We start from the raw sequence: 21606 nt of genomic DNA, 5'->3' as shown, positions 1-21606 counted from the left end.
GTGGTTCCTAGGACAGTGTGATAGGTTTCTATTCCTTAGAGGCATTTATTCACTCACTCACTCACTCAACTCATTCACTCACTCATTCACTCACTCACTCACTCACTCACTCACTCACTCACTCACTCACTCACTCATTCACTCACCCACTCACTCGGGTGTTACTCAGAAAGGCTATCAGGTAAGTTTCCAAAAGATGATGGCAGGATGTCCTAAAGCCCTATTGAGACATACTGTGACAGCATAGTATAAAAGGTTAGAAGATTTCCAGAATCTGGATCGAAAAACACAGCAAAAACACATTTCTTATGCGTAAAATGTTGGAGAACTTGGGCTTGTCACCCATCTCCTAGAATTAGTGCTTACTCAAAGCCTGAAACATCTGCAGTCTATGTATTTGCCTGAACCTGGGCTAGCTTCTCTTGTCGCCACTCCATGGAGTAAGCTGTACTATTACAGCACTCTGAGATTAGAGTGGCTTGGCTGGGACAGAGGTTGTTTGTCCTGCTCTGTTGAGTTAGGGGGAAGTATGTTTCCATATTTAAGTGAGTAACTATGCTCTTTAATGTCTGCATACTGCACTCTTTCAGGATAGGAGAGAAATGAGTTTTGTTTAGGGGGTGGGTGGGTGGGGGATGAAGGTGAGGTACCAAGAACTAGTTTGAGGTCTATCTCACTTCTTGATCTTGTCTCCAGATAAGTGACTCATATAATAAGTGCTGGTGTGATGTACTCAGATTCTAAATTCTAAATGCTCTCCCTGACATTGGTGACATCATACTAATTGGTTGACAATCCGGTTTCACTTCTGAAAGCTAGTCTTACCATGATTTCCAACCTCCCGGATGCCAGTTGGTTGGAATCTGAAAATCTGGTCTCAGAATCAGCTGGCCCTGTGGGGCACGTCATTAAAAACCTGTTTCCAAGCATGCACTTAATCTCTGCCTTCCCGGCTTTATTGTCATGTGTCTGTTTCTCAGAACGACTTGTATCTACAGATACCTTAGTTGTTTTTTTTTTTTTTTTTTTTTTTTCCTCAGCAGTCCAAATCTGAGGAGCATATCCAATGTTTACCCGTGTGTGGACTCAGAGGAAACAGCGTGGTTCTCTTTTTCTTTCCTCCCACTGTTAACATGTTTTACCTACATCAAACTCATTTCCTTCATCCAGGGATTCTCACTGATTCTCAATAAAGGCTCAGTTCCCCCAAAATGCCCCTAGGCAGAAATCTGCCTCATCTTCCCCACTTGAAGCCACTGCTCTGAAGCTGGCCATCACTAGCGCTGCCTCAAGAGAAGAAACCGACTAGAGTCCATTTTGCCTGCTGTAGTTGAAGTCAGTGTCATCGAGCTGGGGTTCTGTGATGTTAGATAGTTTCGTGTGTGTCCTCCCAATCTCTTCAAGGGCACAGGCGAGCGAGTCAAGATCCCCGTCCTGTTGATGACGAGCTTCCCAGAGGTTCAAAATGACAGCAGAGGGACTGCTTTGTGTAGCGAAATAGGATAAATTCCTAGATAAAATTAAGCAAAGGAGAAATAAATAAATAAATAAATAAATAAATAGGAATGATAAGACAAAATGATCTCTGTAAAGGAATCAGAATTAAGTTTAAATGTTAGTTTATTTATATGTATATGTTCGGGCTTGTTTTCCCTCAAATGTACCACACGCATGCAAGCACCCCAGTAAGACAAAGAGAATGTTGGCTCTCCTGGAACTGCAGTGACAGGAAGTGGAACCAAACCGAGGTCATCAGCATAGCATTAAGTGCCATCAACTGCTAAGCCATCTCACCAACCCCTAAAATAGCCTTTAAAGGGCAGCAATAAAATGGCAGTAGGAAGTTACACAGAGGCAAACCTGAGGCATTCTGGTTTGTATCCCAACATTATACTACAGCTATACATGAGAATGATCCCAGTGGCTTCCTCTTTCGCGTCTTCCCTTGGTCCTTCCCTTTCTTAAGCTATACATGTGAAAATATATATATGTTTCCATGTTCACTGTTCTCTTGAAGTGTTCTTTTTAAACTAGTTTATATGAAGTAAGCTCATTCCTCCTCAGCAAATATAAGAGCTGCCAAGGTTTTGTCTTCAATCTCGGACCACTCCTCCTTTGGTGCTAAATGTCTACTTCCCATTTTCTTGGCTAATTAAACTGCTTATGGGGTTTTATTATCACCTTAGGGGTTGGTGCAATTATACACCTATCCACCACTTCAACCTTAGTGGATGAGAAATTCTCACTTCAATGTCTCCAAATGACTAAGTCTAAGAACAGGTACTTAGGAATTTTTTGTTGTTGATCCCTTACACTAGGATTTTTTTGACCCTTCCACTTTGTTGTTTCTTCTGTTGATGAATGCACTAGGTTTCTCCTTCTACTCTAGGGGACAGACTTAATTTATGTCTTAGCATGCCAGGATGTGTATCACAATAAAGGACTTGGAACTGTCTCTGAAATCTTGAATACATATTGCATTGCTACATTCTATTTTCATAAGAAATCCTGCATTTGCACCTATCATAGTATGACCTCAATGAAGCTATGGAGATCTCTCTCTCTCCCTTTCTCTCTCTCTCTCTCTTTCTCTCTCTCTCTCTCTCTCTCTCTTACACACACACACACACACACACACACACACACACACACACACACACACAAACTTCCCCTTCATCTAACATCCTACTCTGTCTTCATTCTTGACTACAAAACTCTGAATGCTAAAGATCATATTTAATCATTGGCCAAATCCTCCATAGCATTTATCATAACACTGTGACAGGCATTTATTCAACATCCATTAGCTGACATTAACTGAGTAATTGATTCTTCCATGTCTTTTCAAGATGATATAGCATCTTCAATGAAGGAAAAAAAACGAACCCTAACCTTTTGGACAATAACTTTGCTATGATGAGGACTAAGACAACACAAAGGACTAAAGGTCAGTGTTTTTCATGGGGGCTTTTAAAGTAAGGACAGAAATGTCATTCCCAATGAAATTTTAGTGTTTTGGAAAGAAACCGTCTGCAGAACAGTTTCTATTTTGAATATCACAGCACTTTCTACCAGTATTCCCAGCATATGATCACAAAGTGGGATCCTGTAAAGAGCAGTTAACAGGGAAGATGAGTTTCCAATCATACTTGACTACTTATAGGAAACATACACACAGTTTACATACAATTGGTTATCAAAAACCATACATGGCAGAATTATTCCACATACCTTCAACTAAAAGTAATTTTTAAGGAAGGAAGTGACAAGGCCAGCTCAGTGATACTGACGCTGACCTCTGGTTCCCCTAATGCTGTCTTGTCTTCTTCTGCCTGTGCCCTCATGTTCATGCCCAATTCACTGGTTCTACCCACAACCCAGCTTTGTTTATGAAAAATGGTGATAATGCCTACACTAACAGAAACAGTAAATTCTGCTTGAGTACTTTGGAAGGATTATGGTTCTTCTTATTTAAAACCTTTGAGGTACATATCACCACTTTCTCCAGTCTGGAGGGAGATGTTTCGAGAAGTCGCTGGCTCTCCCTCTATCCTGTTTCCTGAGGTTTAGGCAGTTCAGAATCGGAAGAGATAGTGGGAAAGTAGGCACACCTAGAGGCCAGGCCTAAGTAGACATGGGCTAGCAGGTGGGGCCATCTCTTCCCATATCAATGCTTAGAAGAAATAAAAGTTGTTATGATCTCCAGTATTGTTAAAAAGGCAACAACCACAGGCTGAGTTGTGGCTCAGTGGTAGAAGAAACAGGATATAAGGAGAGCCAGCAACTTCTAGCCTAGCCATGGGCTGCATCTCCAGGACTCTTTTCCCCACAAACAACATATCTATAACCAAAAGAACAACACCACTATTGCCATTTTACTAAGGGCTGCTGCTATTTTTGGTTTCCTACTAAACAACAATGGGTTTTTGTACTGTGACTGGAGTCATACTAAGCCAAGTATTCTACTTCAGAGGTTGTCCAGCCTACAGAAGCTAGATAGTTAATAGTTCTGGCTTTGTGGATCTCAGATGGCCTGCCTCTCTGCAGTTGCTGCACTCTACCATGATACCACAAAAGAGGCCACAGACAACGTTCATGGGAATGAGAGCTGTGTTCTAGGAGACCTTTATAGAGTAAAGCTGAAATTTGATTGTCACGTTCTTTCTACCTTTCTTACAGTAGTACTCTCTCTGTTTGCCTCCTTGATACATGTATGAACGAAAACAAAATCTTTTTAGCCAGATTTGCCCTGTGGTCACTGTGCTGTCTCTTATGACTGAACTAGAGGTCTACAGTAGAGAGTTAATTCCAAAATGTTAAGACTGAGATGCATGCTTTGTGTTTCCTTTGAGTAAGCAATCTAGATGCCCAGGGTTGCTGAGGCCCAGCATAGATGATCACCAATTACATATTTAGAGATCTTTGATACTTCCAGATAAAAACTGTAATACATAATAGTGAAAATCATCAAGCATATGGTTTTTGGGTGGAGAATCTTGGCCCAGTCAGTCTTAAAAATATCCAGGAGCCCACATCGGATAGGAGTTCTGTGTACATAGTTCAGGAAAAGCACTACAAACTAGACAGTGCCTGCTGTCAGCTGCACGGCTCTGGGAAGCCCTGTGGAAAGTACTGTGGAATATGTACCTAGGCCTAAAGAAACTGAATGTCTAAAGGAGGCAAAAATAAATCTCTCAATTGGCACAGATCTTTGAACATACCGTAGCAAGTGAAATGTGCTTCTGGAAGTCACTTTTACACGTTTTCTTTGAATTTACACAAATGCACTCAGTATAATACAAGTACATTCCAAGTTTCCGTTTATCTTAGTAGAGAATTGTATTAGTCTTAATCATTTGATTTGCCTTGCTATTTACCAGACATTTGAGAAAACTCTGCTTCCCTGTGTAAAATAGCAACAAACAAACAAACAAACAAAAAACAAAAAAACCCAAACAAACAAACAAACAAAAAAGTAGAAAAAAACTAAACTAAACTCTTATTGCAATGGCTGTCCTCAAAAGATAATGACGTGGTTTTGTGGGTTGCATATAAGCAAACGCAATGTGATTTTTTTTTAAAAAGTGTTTGACCCATATATTCAACCGACTTTCTTCATACTGCAATTTTGAAATCATCCAGATCCTAATATATAAATTCCATTTTTTCCTCACAGTGACTCTGATGCATTTGGATACCAGGTGGTAGAAGCACCAATTTAGCAAACATTACGAGTCAAACATGGAATTCACGTTGATTTTAAGCAGTTTCCCAGGAGAGTCACTGGCTGCTTCTCCCTGTCTCTCTCCTGTCTCTCCCTTTCTTCTTCTTTCTCTCCTCATGGGGTTATTCTCTCTCTCTCTCTCTCTTTTTCTCACTCTCTCTCCATCCCCCATCCTTTCCTCTCTGAAATGAAGCCTAAACATTACCCCAAACAAAAAAATTCTAAGCATTCAGAAAGATGGCTGAAAACACATTTTCTTTCTCTCTAGAAACATGTGCTCATTTTAGAGACTTCAGATTCACTAAACTTTGTAGCGTTTTTCAAATTCTGACCCACTGAAGTAATTTGGGTAACTAAAATTATTTTTGGTGGTGCCTGAGAGATGTCACTTACCATTCAGACAGAAGGCCTAACCACTCAACTATGAAGTTGACTTTAGAATCTTTTGGGTTTTCGGTTCAAGTCATTTTCCCAGAGCTCTAGGCTCAAACGGCTTGGTCCTCTTTTGGGTACTCTCAGAATCACTAAGATACCAGAAAGTATGGGTCACACTGAGATGATGAAACACATTTATATAAATAAATACATGAGTTAGTGATGGTCTATGAAATTTAATTGTGTGTTGTTGAACATTTGCGTTTTCTATATACCTGAGTTCCTTTTCATTTTGCTTTTGTGATTAATTTTATCTTGTAGACCTCCTATGACCTGGCCATGTGTATAATTTGGGAATTTGTATGAAAGGCATGGTTGAGATACCCTGACCAGAATCACATGTTTGGCATGGGCCACCTGATAAAGCCACACACTTAAACATGTAATCTACTTAATTTCCAAAATACACCTTCCAACTTATAACTGTGTTAGATTGAGAATGGGATTCAAATTAGGTTCAGAGGTTTGGGAAATACTTATGGAAACTCCATTGTTAGTTAAAGTATATAAGTTGAGGGAGGAGTTTAAGAGACTATAATTAAGTTCCACCAGATAGGGTCATCATAACTAGTATAGCTCATGGTTAGTTCTACTGAAGAGACCCTAGCTAGAGACAGTACAGTGAGAGCTTTCAGATTGTCTAGAACACTCAGTCCCCACAGTACTCAAAAGCAATGCCTTGGAGAGTAGTTTACATCTGTGCATATTCTAAGTTACAAAGATGAAGTTGATAGCAGCCCTGGAGTAAGGGGAAGGCTGGTATCTGAGGCCACCTCAGCCCCAGGGAATGTACCAAAGTGCTATCAAGCTCATACTGTACTTCCTTGAAACGTTTTTCTAACCCTTAGACAACAAAAGCTTTGCCTTTACTCACTTATGGCTGGGCTACAGGAGCCAAGATACCTCCTTCAAAAGGTTTTGATTATTCCTATGAGAAATGTGCCAATGAACGATACTCTAACATACGGTTTGAGCTGCGCTCAAATATCCTTAGCATTGGAGACTCTTCCACTAGGTACAGGTTACAATGCCATTCAGGATTGGGGTTTCCAGCCAATTATATCTGTAAGCCCCAAGGCAGCAAGTGCAAGTTTGTTTACATTCAAGAAGGAGGAGAAGGAGGAAGAGGAGGAGGAGGAGGAAGAGAAGGAGGTGGAGGAGGAAGATAAGAGAAGGAGGAGGACAAGAAGGAGAAGGAAGAGAAGGAGGAGGAGGAGGGGGGAGGAGGAGGAGGAGGAAGAGAAGGAGGAGTAGGAAGAGAAGGAGGAGTAGGAGGAAGAGAAGGAGGAGGAGGAGGAAGAGAAGGAGGAGGAAGAAGAAGAGAAGAGGAGGAGGAAGAGAAGGAGGAGGAGAAACATGTATATCTAGCTCAACCTTGTTTTTGCCGTTTAAATGCTTATTTTAGGAATATCTTCTTTCTGAACAGTTTATCAGTAAGATAAATAAATAATAAAGTTGAGCCGTCTAACAAATTAGAAAGCATTGTTTCTAGAATAGTGCATAATCCTACAGTACAGTATAGAGTAGGGAATTGAAACACAGTCCTAATGAAACAATATTAGTATCTCTGATATCATTCTAATTGTCTCATTTAATGAAAGCCTCTTATGTGACCCAAAGCAACCCTCCACACAGTTCTTTAAATGCAAATAGAAGAGAAAAGCCATTTCTACTGAATAACGGTAATTGGATAGATAGATCGTAACCATTTACTCTCTGCTCATCATGTTTCCATCTCCAAACTTCAGGCTAGCAGGGAACTCAAGAGGCAGCGAAGCCACCGCCAAGGTGAAGCAAGAGGAGTCTCATCTATGACTACTACTGAGTGAGCAGGAGACAAGTTCTGTCAGCCAGAGAGCAGAACAGGAAGGATAGGCACAGCTGAAGACAAGCTCAGATCCGCCATGCTAGTTTGATCTTCCTGGCCCCTCCCACAGTTCCTTTCTGCCTGATATGTCATATCCTCCTGGAAAGAGAGACAAGACTGGACCCTCACTCTTTGGATAGTGTATGGAAGCCCCTGGGCCTAGAAGTCCCTGTGAACTATCAAATGAGAACATATAGCTAGTTACAGTTTGTTTTTAAAGCTCCAGTTTCACTCCTCCCAGGATGCCCATGACAATTTCTGGCTTTTGGAAAGGAAACAGTGGCAAAGATCACCAAATCAAAATTTGGCCGTTACTTTGAATTGGAATATAGCCATGGGAAAAATAATCCAACTTCAAGTCAATTATTTTCTTCAATTACCTTGAGACAGTTTTGCGAACCCAAAGGGCAAAACAGGACTATAATGCATCAAGAGAAAAGCTTTCAGGGCTGACCACCAATGAAGGAAGGGTAAAATATTTAGACTTTATCACACAATCTACGAGGCAGTCTGATAAATCAGGTGAAATCTTCACTGTGATTCCACTCTAAGATGCCATCTACAGACGGACGACCATTGTTAGCTTTTTTCAGTACTGTTTCTTTTTTTTTTTTTTTTTTTTTTTTTTTTTCGGAGCTGGGGACCAACCCAGGGCCTTGCGCTTCCTAGGCAAGTGCTCTACCACTGAGCTAAATCCCCAACCCCTTCAGTACTGTTTCTAATACTGCTTCTGAAGGGAATCTTTCTGGCTGGCTGGCTGTGGGGTTCCGCCATGCCCATCTTTTCAGCAACGGACTGTGTTTAAAGGGAGAAGATGACTTCTTCAAAGATCATCGTGAACTTTACCAGTGCCCGGAAATAAATAAATAAAATAAAAACCTGGAGCCATCCCTTTTCAAAGCCATGCCTTGTCATCGCCCCTTGGCGTTAACCGTGGGAGCGCCAGATCATATAAAAATGCTTCTTTAACACACTGCCTTCAGGATGGACACCTGCCACTTTCAATCCGCACACAGCTTGTTCACGGCTAAACCTGTCCCGGGGCTGTCTCTTTTCTGCTTCCTCTCAGCAGGCACTTTCATGAGTCGTTGACTTCAGCAGAATGAAACCCAAATACCCACGACTTTGCTGCGTTGGGTCCCTCTGGCCTCACGGGCTTTTCTGATTTCAGACCCCCGAGTCAGTCCGCTGGACTAGAACCAGGAAATCTGATTTAAACGTCATTGTATTTCACCTCCAGGGACCTCCGTAATGCTATTGCCCTGTGCATTAATTCTCCTAGATGTCATAAAGAATTTTTTATTTTCTTTTTATTCGGAAACGGCAATTGTAAAGGTAGAGGAGGTACTCTCTGGCTTCCGGCCTTCAGAACCGAGAATGTTCCATCTGGTGCGAACACAGTACATTTTGCAGCAGGAACGAAGGAGGAGCTGCTGCTCGGTATGCACCCTGGATGGATCTCTGGGCATCTCCCTTGCCCTCCCTCCTCCCCCTTCAAGGCCTGCTCTGGAACTTTGCTACCTTTGAGAATTCTGAGCAGTTCTTCTGACCAGATGAATAGGCCTGGTTATGGCTCCCTGGGTCCTTTCCATCCACCCTCTGGCCACATTTTACTACTCTGCAGCTTCCAATTAAGAGGGCGGACAGTGGGACTGAAAAGATACGACCTCAATGCGAGAAGACTCTGCTTCTCATTAAAGGTCCTGCTGAAAGCTGCGGAGGAATGAAAACAAGATGTCACCCTGCCATTTATCAGCCACAAGGCTGGAGGACTTTCATTAGTTCTCCACTTTTACAGGGCCACCCATGAACCCAACACCTGAGACACATTTGATCTGTTTGAACTAGATGGCTAATAAGAAATATGTTTCTCTGGCATTGCGGCCAAATTTTAAGATAAGTCTACTATTAGAGAAGGCCTTGGGAAAGGCAGTTAATAAGATGTAATTTTCTTCTACTTTGGCTGCTTCCCCTCTATTCATCCAGCCATATCACATGCATCTGTTCCCATGGCAACTCAGTAAAGCTTTGGTCTCACAAGAGTTTCTAGAATGTCGAAATCACAAGGCCTGGAATATCTAGTCACAGGCTTCACATACAAAGGCATAGGAGAAAAGACAACTTGGTTTGTGGCTTGTTTTCTTATTAAGATTCATTTCCAGTAATTGCCTTGACCCTTGTTTGTGTCCATTCTATTTCTGAAGAGACAGAATATCTTCTGAAGATCAAGGATCAAGGACAGTGTCCTGTGAGAGAGTCCATGTCAACTATTCAAGGATTATTTCTTGAATCTCTCCTAGGTTGGCAGTTTCATCTATACATGTTTCATGGTAAATTAGAAACAAGTATCATAAATGCAAAATAATGTCAGTTTAGATATGCTGTGATTTAGCTGGCCGGAGCAGGTATTTTTAAATATTTATTTATTTCTCTGTATATGAGGATGTTCCTGTATATGTATCTGTGCACCCTGTGCCTGCCTGGTGACCATGAAGGAGGACATTGGGTCTCTTGGGACATGAGTTATAGCCAGCTTGGAGCTGTAGTTGCCGGAAACTGACCCAGGTCCTCTGCAAGAACAGCAATGCTCTTGCGCAGTGAGCCATCAATCCAGCACGGGAAGCAGATATTCAATCATTACTCAGCAATGATCTCTACCACCTCTCAGTAATCACATATGGCCAGAGCAATAGATAGTTACTATAGCTGAAATTATAGGCTAAGCATGTAACCTTGTACGTTTGTTCATGTAGCAAGAATGCGTGCTGAGTAAGAGCCAGCCCTGTTCATGGCACTGATAGCTGTGACAGTCATCTATGGCGTTCTTCACTGGGCTCTGCAGAGGTTTTGATGTGACCCATGTGGCCAGATACTCTATCCTGTCTCATTCTAACCAGGGACTGAGCCTTGATTTATTCCTGGTTTCTCTCTCTGTCTCTGTCTCTGTCTCTCTGTCTCTGTCTCTGTCTCTGTCTCTGTCTCTGTCTCTCTGTGTGTGTTTGTGTGTGTGTGTGTGTGTGTGAGAGAGAGAGAGAGAGAGAGAGAGAAACAGAGACACACACAGAGAGAAAGAGAGAGAGAAACAGACACAGACACAGACACAGAGAGAGAGAGAGAGAGAGAGAGAGAGAGAGAGAGAAAGAAAGAAACAGAGACAGACACAGACACACACACACACACACACAGAGACAGAGACAGAGGCAGAGACAGGCACAGAGAGAGAAACAGAGACAGACAGAGAGACAGAGAGAGACAGACACAGACACACACACACACACACAGAGTCAGACACAGACACACACACACACACAGAGTCAGACACAGACACACACACACACAAAACAGAGAGAGAGAGAGAGAGAGAGAGAGAGAGAGAGAGAAGAGACAGAGAGACAAAGAGACAAAGAGACAAAGTCATAGATAATCATCAGCGACACTGACATTTATGTTTGCCAAAGAAGAGTAAGGAATGTTTTTCAGGACTGACAGAGAAATTAGAGCAATTATTTTCCTTTATTCTCTTGAAAAATCTTCTCTTCAGTGTTTGATGGCTATTACTAGAACCTGTTCAATGCTTTGGAAAGGTGAAAGGGAAGGATGAGTTGGGTAAAAGCTCATGTGACCAAAGTGAGAGAAAGCATACATGCACCTCTGTGCTCATCTTTCTATTCTGACCCCGAAACAGTGTTCTTACCCAGTGCGCCTGCATTTTGGCAATTATGCATTTCCCATGGTTCAGATGTACAAATTTTATACCATGTTATTCCTAACTATGAGAGGGCTAAATCAGTGATCTGATATTGCATAATAGGAAATAGAAATGGATTCCATTCAAGCTCTGTCATACATGTTTCTTTGTATGAAGAATATGCATCTCTGGTACTTGTGGGGGGCTTCACTGAGGATGGTCCCAATTGGCTCATATGTTCGAATGCTGGTTCCCTACTTTGTGGACCTGTTTGAGAAGGACTAGAAGGTGTGGCCTTGTTAAAGTGGGTGTGGCTATTTTTGAAGGATGTGCATCACTCAGGATTAGGTTTGACATTTCAAGAGCCCATGCCTGGCCCAATCTTGCTCTCTCTGCCTGCAACTTGCAGGTTGGGTGTGAACTCTCAGCTCCTGCTCTAACACCATGCCTGCCTACCTACTGCCATGCTCCATGCCATGAGGTTCATGGACTAACCCTCCGAAATTTTAGTCAAAGCACAATTAGATGCTTTCTTTTAAAAGTTGCCTTGGTCATGGCATCTCTTTAGCAATAGGAGAGTAGTCTAAACAAAAATATAAAAGAAAGCCGAGCATTTCTGTAAGATGAGACTGAGCTGAGACAACAGATACCAACTAGGTGGTTCCAAATAATCTTCCTATTCTGCTATTCCTCTTCTCCAGATACTTTATAGCATCCGTGTCAGTCCTAGCATCAGCAGCCTTTTCCTCCTTGAGAAACCTTGAAGGAGGCTGGGAGTAGGGCTGAAGGAGAATCCTCAGCTCCTGGCAATGTCTTGACAATAATGCTTAAGGAAGCATTATTCAATGAGGAAGGACTACTGCAAGTCAGGACTCTGAGAAGATCAGGCTGAGAGGAAGTACAAGACACTACCTGTTCATATAAGCACAGTTCACTAGAACAGTCATGTCTACGTGGGTGGGCATGTTCCCCCCCGGCAGCTTCATATCACAGAGGCAGAAAGTTGAGCAGTTGTTGACTTGTTGGCAACAGGTTCTACATGGCCTAACTAGTTCTTATCTGGCCACTTACAGAAACTGTGCTTGAGATCCTTCAGTTCACAGTTAGGATTTTAAAGATCAAAGCTGAGGAACAGAGAGGAAGGCAGGAAATGCTGCATACTGTGTGGAATATGTTATCTGGGTAAGATGAGGGAGAAGTAGATTATACACATTTGCGCTATTCTAATTTCCTACTCATTGTGGTAATGTCAAGGTGAGCAACTAACATTTGATGAAAATGCTTTCTGGCCATTATGTTGGAAAATTTCCACAAAATAGGTATTTGAATTCCTTATGTCAAGGGAGTTTAGACCTTCCTGGAGATGAGGTATTAGGGGAAAATAAGTAAGTCAACAAGGCTCATGACCATGGACACCAGGAGGGTAGCTAGCTCAAGTGATGAAAATTGATGTTCATTAGTGTCCAGGCATAAAAGACACTAAATGTAGTCTCCAGTGTGGTTTGCAATTCCCCTACAGTATGAGGTTAGAAAGACATGACATTGCAAGTGCACACTCTTTGTTGATATTGTAAATGGACAGTTAAGCAGAACAAGGTGACAATACCCATATGCTCACCCTAAAAATCAGAAATACACAAGGGTACACAGGGACTGGGCAACAACTATCTGTTGGTTAATACTACTTTGAAAGTCACAGCCTTTCACAATTAGAATAAAGACAATATACCATCTATTCTGGATGCCCATTACTAGAAATAAAAAACTTGGAGAAGTAACTGACATGCTTATACAGACTGGAATTGGCTGCAGCACAAGGGTGTGGAGCAGACATGAGATCCTGCTGAGCAGGATCCGATCCTCTCTCCTCCTCTCCTCTCCTCTCCTCTCCTCTCCTCTCCTCTCCTCTCCTCTCCTCTCCTCTCCTCTCCTCTTCTTTCTCCTCTCCCTCCCCTCTCCCCCTGCCCCCCTCCTCTCTCCCCTCCTCCTCTCCTCTCCCCTCCCTTCTTTTCCTTACCTGTTTTTTTCCCTACCCGCTATTGTTCAACAAAATTCATTTCTTGCTCCATTTTTTGTCCTATTGTCCATGGTGACCAGAAAGTGAACTTGACACAGTCATGGTATTCATGGATGACAACCAAGAAATCTCTCCTTTTTTAAACTTGCTAAGTTTGGAAGTGGGCTCAGCTACTGTATTTCCTGCACATTTATATTTTTAATGCTTCCATTTTTGGTCTAAGCCTTTGCCTTTTCAAGAAGGTATCTATTCTTTTTGGGTCTGCCTATTCTCTGTAAATTCATTTTCCTCAGACAACAGTGTCTCTTATTTCTGGCTGGATCCTTCATTTGTGGTTTCTGGATCCATTCTGAGGCAGGGAGCAGTATTCTGTCTCTTCTTGGCAGACACTTATCCCCCACCACCCCTTTCAGATACAAAAGAGTCAGGTATGAGTCTGTGGAGATAAAAAAGGAAAAGTGAAAAGGAAGAACAAGCCAAGCAGGAAAAAAAAAGACTTTGTCTGAAAATAAAAAAAAAAAAAATCTAAACAATATTACCAAAGGCAAAGAAAATAAAAATGATGCATAAAACCAAAGTGTGGATGCTTTAGTCCTTCTTGGAAGGGGGAGCAAAAATACTCACAGAAGGAAATACAGAGACAAAGCGTGGAGCAGGGACTGAAGGAAAGGTCATCTAGAGACTGCCACACATGGGCATCCATCCCACATGCAGTCACCAAACCCAGACACTATTGGGGATGCCAAGAGGTGCATGCTGACAGGAGCTTGATATAGCTCTTTTCTGAGAGGCTCTGCGAGCCTGACAAATACAGAGGTAGATGCTTGCAGCCAACCACTGAACTGAGAATAGGATCCCCAGTGGAAGAGTTAGAGAAAGGAGTGAAGGAGGTGAAGGGATTTGCAAACTCCATAGGGAGAATAACTATATCAACCAACCAGACCTCTCAAACCTTCCAGGGACTAAACCACTAACCAATGTGTATACATAGAGGGACCAATGGCTCCAGCTGCATATGTAACATGGATAGCCTTGTCCGGCATCAATGGGAGGAGAGGACCTTGATCCTGTGAAGGCTCAATGCCTCAGTGTAGGGGAAATGCCAGGGCAGGGAGGCAGGAGGGAGTGGGGCAGGAAGCACTCACTTGGAGGCAGGGGTTAGGGGGATGGAATAGGGGCTTTGTGATAGGGAAACCTGGAAGAGGGATAATATTTGAAATGTAGATAAAGAAAATATCGGATAAAAAATTAAGAAGATAACAACAACAACAACAACAACAACACCCTAAACAAACAAAGAAAAACCCAACCGTAGCTTATTCTGGGGTCTAGAGGAAGTTATGGAGAGGAGAGATTCATTTGCCTTATCCCCAAGAGTCAACCCAAACCCAGAGCTTACCTGCCTCCCCCCACCCGCTGTTGTTGCTCACCAGTGCCTCTGCTCCTCTGAGGTAATGAAGCTATTAGGGGTTTCTCTGTTCCAGACAACTCTAGGACAGGATGGCATCGGCTAACCCATGCAGTAATAAACACTGTCACTCTTTGCAGCACACTGTTTGGGTGGTGTTGTCAACATAACTTTTTCTTCATGCGGCAGATCTAAAAGTCCTGAAACTTCTTCTAAATTGCACGTAGATGCCCATTGTTGCAGACTGAGCATGTCCCTCTTAGGGGGGTAAGCAGTGACTACCATTACCTGGTGGGGAGAGGACAGCAGGATACGTGCTGCCCTGTGTCTGCATACCAGTGCAAGCCATGTTCTAATCATTTACAGGACAACATAGCCTAGGCCTCTATTTGCATGAACCAAATAGCAAACCTGGTCACTGGGCCAGAACCAAAGTAGAACCTTTAGGTAGTGAGCTCTGAGGCTGAGTGAGATGGTGATAGATATGATATGCTGACACTGTAGCTGGTCTCCATATAAAAATGGGATAGAGGAATACATCAAGATCTCAAGCTCACATGGTTGCCCCAAATCCCTTTATCCCTCAAAGTTTGTGAAGTCAAAGCATTTCAAAAGTTGCCCCAAATTACCTATTGATGCTGTTTTTCTGTGCTAACATCTGCCAGTCCTTGCCTTTGGCATTGGGGGTATCGAACGTAGCGCAGATCCTCTGTCTGATGGAATAGGGAATTTTGAAGGCTTTCGGGCCAGTCTGTGCAGGGAAAGTACTGTCCTCCTGGGCGAAGAAAGTGATGGTTTCTCGTTCACTCTATAAACAAGATAAGTGATGTGTAATCAGGCCCAAAGAAAAAAACACTCTGACATTTTTTTATTTGTGTAAAATCTATGTCAACCCACATGCACCAAATGCATACATAAAATACACTGACGGGTTCCCTTAGTTTTCAAAATAGTAAAGACCCTTTTTAGTGGTTCATCCATCATGTTCTGATGATGTATAGTGGCCTCCTTCACTCAGAGATACCACAGGTCACCAGCTCCTAACATCCTGCCCTGTCTGGAAAGGAAAGAATCAGGTAGTTTTTATTTCACTTTTTTAAGGCTCTCAGATACATGAGAATTAGTAAGGAGAAGTTACCTGGTGACAGACTTAGGTTCAGTATGAGGAATAGATTTGGGTTCAATAGGAGGAATGGCTCTCTAGTAGTCATTGAGACCAAAGACAAATGGACTGATCACAGCGGGAGACTGGGAAGCTGTAAGAGGGCCGGAAGTGGGGGCTGTATTTAATGCTACAAAAGTTTGTTCTGAACTTAGTCCTGAGGTTGTGTGGCACTATGATTCATCCCGTTTTTGATTTAACTCCCCTCAATGAGACTGACTCGGCCAGAGACAATGCTTCTATGAGCTGTGTGCAGAGTGATGGCTGGAAGGCTTCTACATGCCGTCCATCCAGCTGCTTCTAATGGATAGCTGCCCAGGAAGGAAACAACTTTTAGGTCACTGTACCCATGACGAAGTCACAAAGATATCTAGCAGGCTACAGTGGTGGCTGAGAGATTCATGTGGACTAATAGAATTGTAAGAATTTATAAATATCTGGTGGAATGAAGCCCATGATTATTATATGCCATAAAATAAAAGGGATACTGCTGACATAATTAAAGGACCTAGTCAGATGGCTTTGAATTGATTATTTTTCTTTTCCCTTGTGGATTTAACCTAACCCACAGCTTCCAAAAGGAGTAAAGGATAACTCTTCTGGAATCTATCTCTTCTCTTCTCTCTCTCTCTCTCTCTCTCTCTCTCTCTCTGTCTCTGTCTCTGTCTCTGTCTCTGTCTCTCTCTCCCCCTTTGCTCTCTCTCTTCCTCTCTTCTTCCTTCCCTTGCCCCCATTGCTTTTCACTGTACTGGGGATTGAATTTAGTGCCTTCTGCAAGGCAGGCAAATACACTACAGCTGAGGTGCACAGCCCAGATTTGGGGGCATCTCTTACTGCTCTGGAAGAGGAAAATGAAAAAATGCCCATGCTGTGAATTGCTTGAGAAGGTGTAGCTACGGGCCATGAACAGCCTGTGGCCTATGCATAGCATATGGAATGGGGAACTGAGTTGTGCCAGCAACTTGAACAACCTTGGACTCCGAGCTGCAACGATAACATTCCGCTAGCCAACATCTTGGTTCAGTTGTTGAGATCTTGACCAGAGAGTGCAGCTATGTTTAGACTTTTGACTTATAAAAATAGGAATTTTCATTATGCTTCTAAATTGGTGGCAATCTGTTACATCAGAAAGGAAAAGTAACTCAAGGAGGGTTGAGGGTCTAGTTACGATGCTTTTAAGCCAACTCAGCCAGCATCTGGATGATGAACTTGTGGTGCTGCACCCGTCTTCAAGCCAGCACATGCTTTATTACTGCCCCAAGTCCGGTTCAGATTTCTCCACGACTCATGATCTTGTTATGTCTTCCTACTGTGGGCACTGCAGCCACCATGACCCTCCTCAGCTACTGCCATTCTGTCTTGTGCATTTTCTTCAAAATCTGACAGCCAAAGAGACTGGTCGATGTAGAGATGTTATTAATGACTAGCAATGCTTTTTATGTTTCCAATTATCATTGGACATGATAAGATGCTATGTGTCTTGAAAACCCAGGATGCTCTGAAGAAGCGCATCTGAGATGTTCCAAGAGAGAAGAGCTTCACGGTCCAGTGCACATGTGAGGAACCTCATCCAACATTCCTGTTGTCACTGGAGTCCAGCTGGCTGGTTTCAGTTCTGTTCTAATCTACACCACAAAACAATCTTATACAGAATCATTCTGGGTTTGTGTTTGGGATGATCTAATAACAAAAGTAGTTTTTAAATCAGAATGTTTTAAATGGCTTTGCAGTAAGATTGTATACTCCTGGCATAGAGCTCTGAATGCTATACAATCTTATGTCTCAGCTTCCTAATCAGACCTCCTGCAAAGTTTGCAGACTCAACAGACAGTATGAAAGCTTGTAAAAAAAAAAGCCACCCAAGTAATTTGTGACCCACCTGAAACTACAAGTTAGAAGTCCTAGTAACTACACCAGCCCCCAGTTTACTGCTTCACCACAAATATGAACTACACAGAGCAGAGAGGTTATAAAAAGAAATCTTGTGTGGGTGACATTAATAGTACACTTTGGACATTTATATGGAGGAGAGTCTTCGTGGAAGAAGTGTTTGAGTTAGCCTTGAAGAATTGGTAGACATCGAATGAACAGACTTTGAGCAGATAGGTTCTTATTTCGGGTAGAGTGGACAACTCTGTTCTGATATATTGGATGGTTATAAAATAAACCAACCCGGCTTCTTACTGCATAAAATAGGTTACAAGTAGACATTATTTTTTATCACGGTTTGTAAAATTTCTTTTAGCCTCTAAAAATGCAAATCAAGTGGGAATAGCTTCCTTACAGATCTTCTGACTTGAAGGATACAGCAGAAAGTAAGGAAAGGGGCGGGGGGATCCTGAATGGTGGGGGTGGAGAGGGAGAGAACAAAAGACATTTGCACAAGATAGCATGGGAGTCTTCTGTGTGAAATGGCATCAAAGGTTATTAACCTGGGGGAAGGTGGCTTGAAAGCAAAAGACAAAACAAAGAAAGATCCAGTCTAAATAATTTAAGATACAAAATTTGCTTTGGACCATGCTACATGGCATTGTTTAAAATCATAGAATCATATGGGTTTGGAATATAGGGAATATACCTTGCTTGGTAGAGTACTTACTTAGCATGTGTAAGGTCCTAAATTTAATTCTGAGCATGAAAAATAATTGTAAGTGTTTGTGCACCTGTGTTTGTGTGTACACGCATGCACGTGTGTGTGTGTGTGTGTGTGTGTGTGTGTGTGTGTGTGTGTGTGTGTGTGTGTGTGTGTGTGTGCTGGAGAATCTGAGATTGGGTCCTCATGCTTCCCAGCAAACACTTTGTTAACTGAGCAGTCTTCCTTAAATCTCGTAGAGTCTTCAAATGCAAAATAATCAGACCAGACAATTGGTCTGTGTCTGTGTCAGTGGACTAGTCAGGATAGTTTGACACCTAAGAATCTCTTGGCAGAAGAAAAGTCACCTTGAAGCATGAAATGACATAGAAGAAAAGTGTGTTTCCTTTGAAGGTGAATAAAATACATGAGGTTGAATCTAAAAATAAGCATTTAAAAAATTTACTATACTTTAATAATTGGATCCACTCTACTCTCAAAATTTCCAAACTTAAAATATTTCCCCTCTACCAGAGAGACAGTTTATGTAACATTTATGATGTATTCGAGAAGACATCTGAGCCAAGTAATAAGAATGCTGTGGTTACATCACATTCTCTGATTGTTTAAATTAAATATGCAGAGGAACAGTAGATTTTCATGCTCTGTACATCTGAGATAAGCGGCTGCTACCTGGCAAGCATAGGGAGTTGTAAATCAAGGAGAGATCCCAAGTACTCTGTTTTATAGCAGACAAATTATCCCCCAACTTCCACCACTTTTGGAGGAAAGATAAGAGAATTGCTTAAAGGGAAAATTGTAACACGCAGGAATCCCATTTAAGTCATTTCTACCAAAAATTGTCTTCAATAATATTATACCAGGAAATATGACGGTATAAATTATGTGAGGGTTCTTTCCTGTTCCTTAGAGTGTTCCAGGGTAGAGTTTCTAGATGGATGAGAGAGCTGACTGACAGAGCATTAGTTGGCAGTAGTCATTATGTAATTCAATAGAATTGCTTCAAGATGGAGGATTTCCTGCCCCTAAAGACCAACATACTTCTGGCCACATATAATACATATATATAATCTTTTAACTTTAAAGGTCATTGCAAAATAGTATTTATTTGGAAAATCATGTAGACCAAAGGCATGAAGGGAAATGGTAGGCATGACCCTGAACAATAGAATCAAATGTCTTTAATTGGTATGATCCCTACATTGACTTAGGTGTTTAATACACATCAATACCCACAGATATACATGCTTATATCCCTCATAATCTCCTGTCAAATATAAGGGGTTGGGACACTAAGAAAACCCACTGGAATAAGACAAAGAATGAAAACTCTGAGCTGAAATGCATAGGGATTTGGGGAACATGATTAAGGGGAGGGAAAATGAATGACATCTATCAAAAGCTACAGAAGTTCCACATTACTGTGACTGTATTTACTCAATAAGTCCTAGAGGTTAAGGTACTAAGCTTTCTCAACTCTAAAGGCAATGTTGGCAAGCCTGGTGACCAGTTAGTGTGACTTGGCTTCGAAACTGGTCTGTGATTCCAAAGTCCCCTGTGTTTGGAATGCCCCCTTTCTCTTAGTTTCCGATCACTGTCTATATTTGGTCCTTTGCTTCAACCCTTTACTATGAATGTCAAGTCCATTTTAGGAAATGACAGCGTTGTTATTGATCACCAGATGCATCCTTCTCCCAGATGTTGGAAGGAGTTTGAGAGACAGTTCAGTGATGACACTATTAGAAGACGAATTCTACACGCAGGATACACATTCTTCTCTTGACAACCTACATAATAAACACTGACACACCCCATCACACAATATGGATGCCCTATGGTTTCTTCTTCTGTGGGTTGGCATATGTGCAGGTGCTCCTATGTTTTCAAGTCTGTCTATACATTGAGGTCACAGGATGACCTTGAGTATTGTTCCTTCTCTGGAATTACCTGCCTCATGGGTTTTGGTTTGCTTGTTTTGTTTTGTTGTTTTCTTCTCACTGGACCTAGAGTCCATCTAGTAGGGTAGGGTGGTTGGGTAGTAAGTTCAATAAGTCTGCATATCTCTGCCTCCCTAGAACATAGATCAGAAGTGTACAGCTTTATGCTTCTTTGTGTGTTATGTGCATTCTGAAAACTAATCTCAGAGCATCGTGCTTATATAGTAAGCAGGTTAGGGACCAAGGTATCTCCATAGCCCTGCTTTCTTTTTGAACAAAAGAATTTCTCATCACTCCATTTATGTACTTAAGAAAAAAATTACTGGTGTTGGGCTATTTGCCCTGAGTAAACTTCCAAATTGAAGATTTGCATGATGCGTCACAGTGAGGCCCATCTGGGGTCCTGATATAATGTGGAGATGTTGAGTCTCTCAATTTTCACTGTGGTTCCCCATCTTCTTAGATGAATGTCCTTAGACAAGAATGACAACTTCTTTGAGATTTTATAGCATGAACAATTGTGAGTGCAGTGATAATTCATCCACAGAGCAGTGATGGTTATGTGACCAATATGAAAGCGATGAAACATAGGGAATTTGGAAAGTCACCCTTTGCCTTCTAAAACAGAAAATGCTAATAAATAAGACTTGAGGAAGATGTCCTGAGACTGGGTCAAATTCCTACAGCAACACTTTAGGCAATTAATAAACTATTAATAAACCTTGACAGAATCAAAAGAGCAGTAAAACATTGAAAAGCAGAAGTCTGTGAACTAATGGCCATCACTCAACCAAGTTTTCTTATACTGATACTTGGTTTTTTGGTAGGCAAAGATAGTGCAATGCTGACCTCTTGGTAGCCCAATGTCACTGTAAACTTTGAATCATTAGAAAAGACATAGACAGGGCTGTGGAGATGTCTGGGCAGTTGAGAGCACTGGGTGCTCTTTCAGAAGTCCTGAGTTCAACTCCCAGCAACCACACGGTGATTCACAACCATCTGTAATGGGATCTGATGCCCTCTTCTGGTGTGTCTGAAGACAGCTACAGTGTACTCATATAAATAAAAAAAAATCTTAAGAGATTTTTTTTAAAAAAAGAAAAGAGGCAGACTCCGGGGCCGGCGGATCCCTGCCCTCAGCAGCTCTCTGCTCCCAGGCCCCCTGGAGGGGAGTTCTCGCTGCCTGGTCGGGCGGGCACTCCTGAGGCAGCAGAGCGGAGGAGACCACCAACGTGCTGCCTCCACTCCCTGCCCACATCCCTGGCCCAGAGGAAA

At 42.1% G+C, this 21606-nt stretch overlaps 1 protein-coding gene across 2 annotated transcripts in view; it reads right to left on the bottom strand.

Annotated features, from left to right (window-relative positions):
- Positions 1–1120: 1120 nt before the first annotated feature.
- Positions 1121–21606, bottom strand: part of Unc5d (unc-5 netrin receptor D) — a 530429-nt gene continuing 509943 nt past the window's right edge. For both annotated transcript variants that reach the window (XM_032919094.1, XM_032919093.1), the window contains exons 16-17: positions 15269–15447; positions 1121–1510 (exon numbers count right to left, since the gene is read on the bottom strand). In XM_032919094.1, the coding sequence (XP_032774985.1) occupies positions 1306–1510; positions 15269–15447 (384 nt within the window). In that variant the 3' untranslated portion in view covers positions 1121–1305. The remainder of the gene's footprint in view (positions 1511–15268; positions 15448–21606) is intronic.

This window comes from Rattus rattus, chromosome 13 (assembly GCF_011064425.1).
Source record: "Rattus rattus isolate New Zealand chromosome 13, Rrattus_CSIRO_v1, whole genome shotgun sequence".
Taxonomy (NCBI): Eukaryota; Metazoa; Chordata; class Mammalia; order Rodentia; family Muridae; genus Rattus; species Rattus rattus.
The sequence above is the reverse complement of the archived record's forward strand: the minus strand, read 5'-3'. Positions and strand labels throughout refer to the sequence as shown.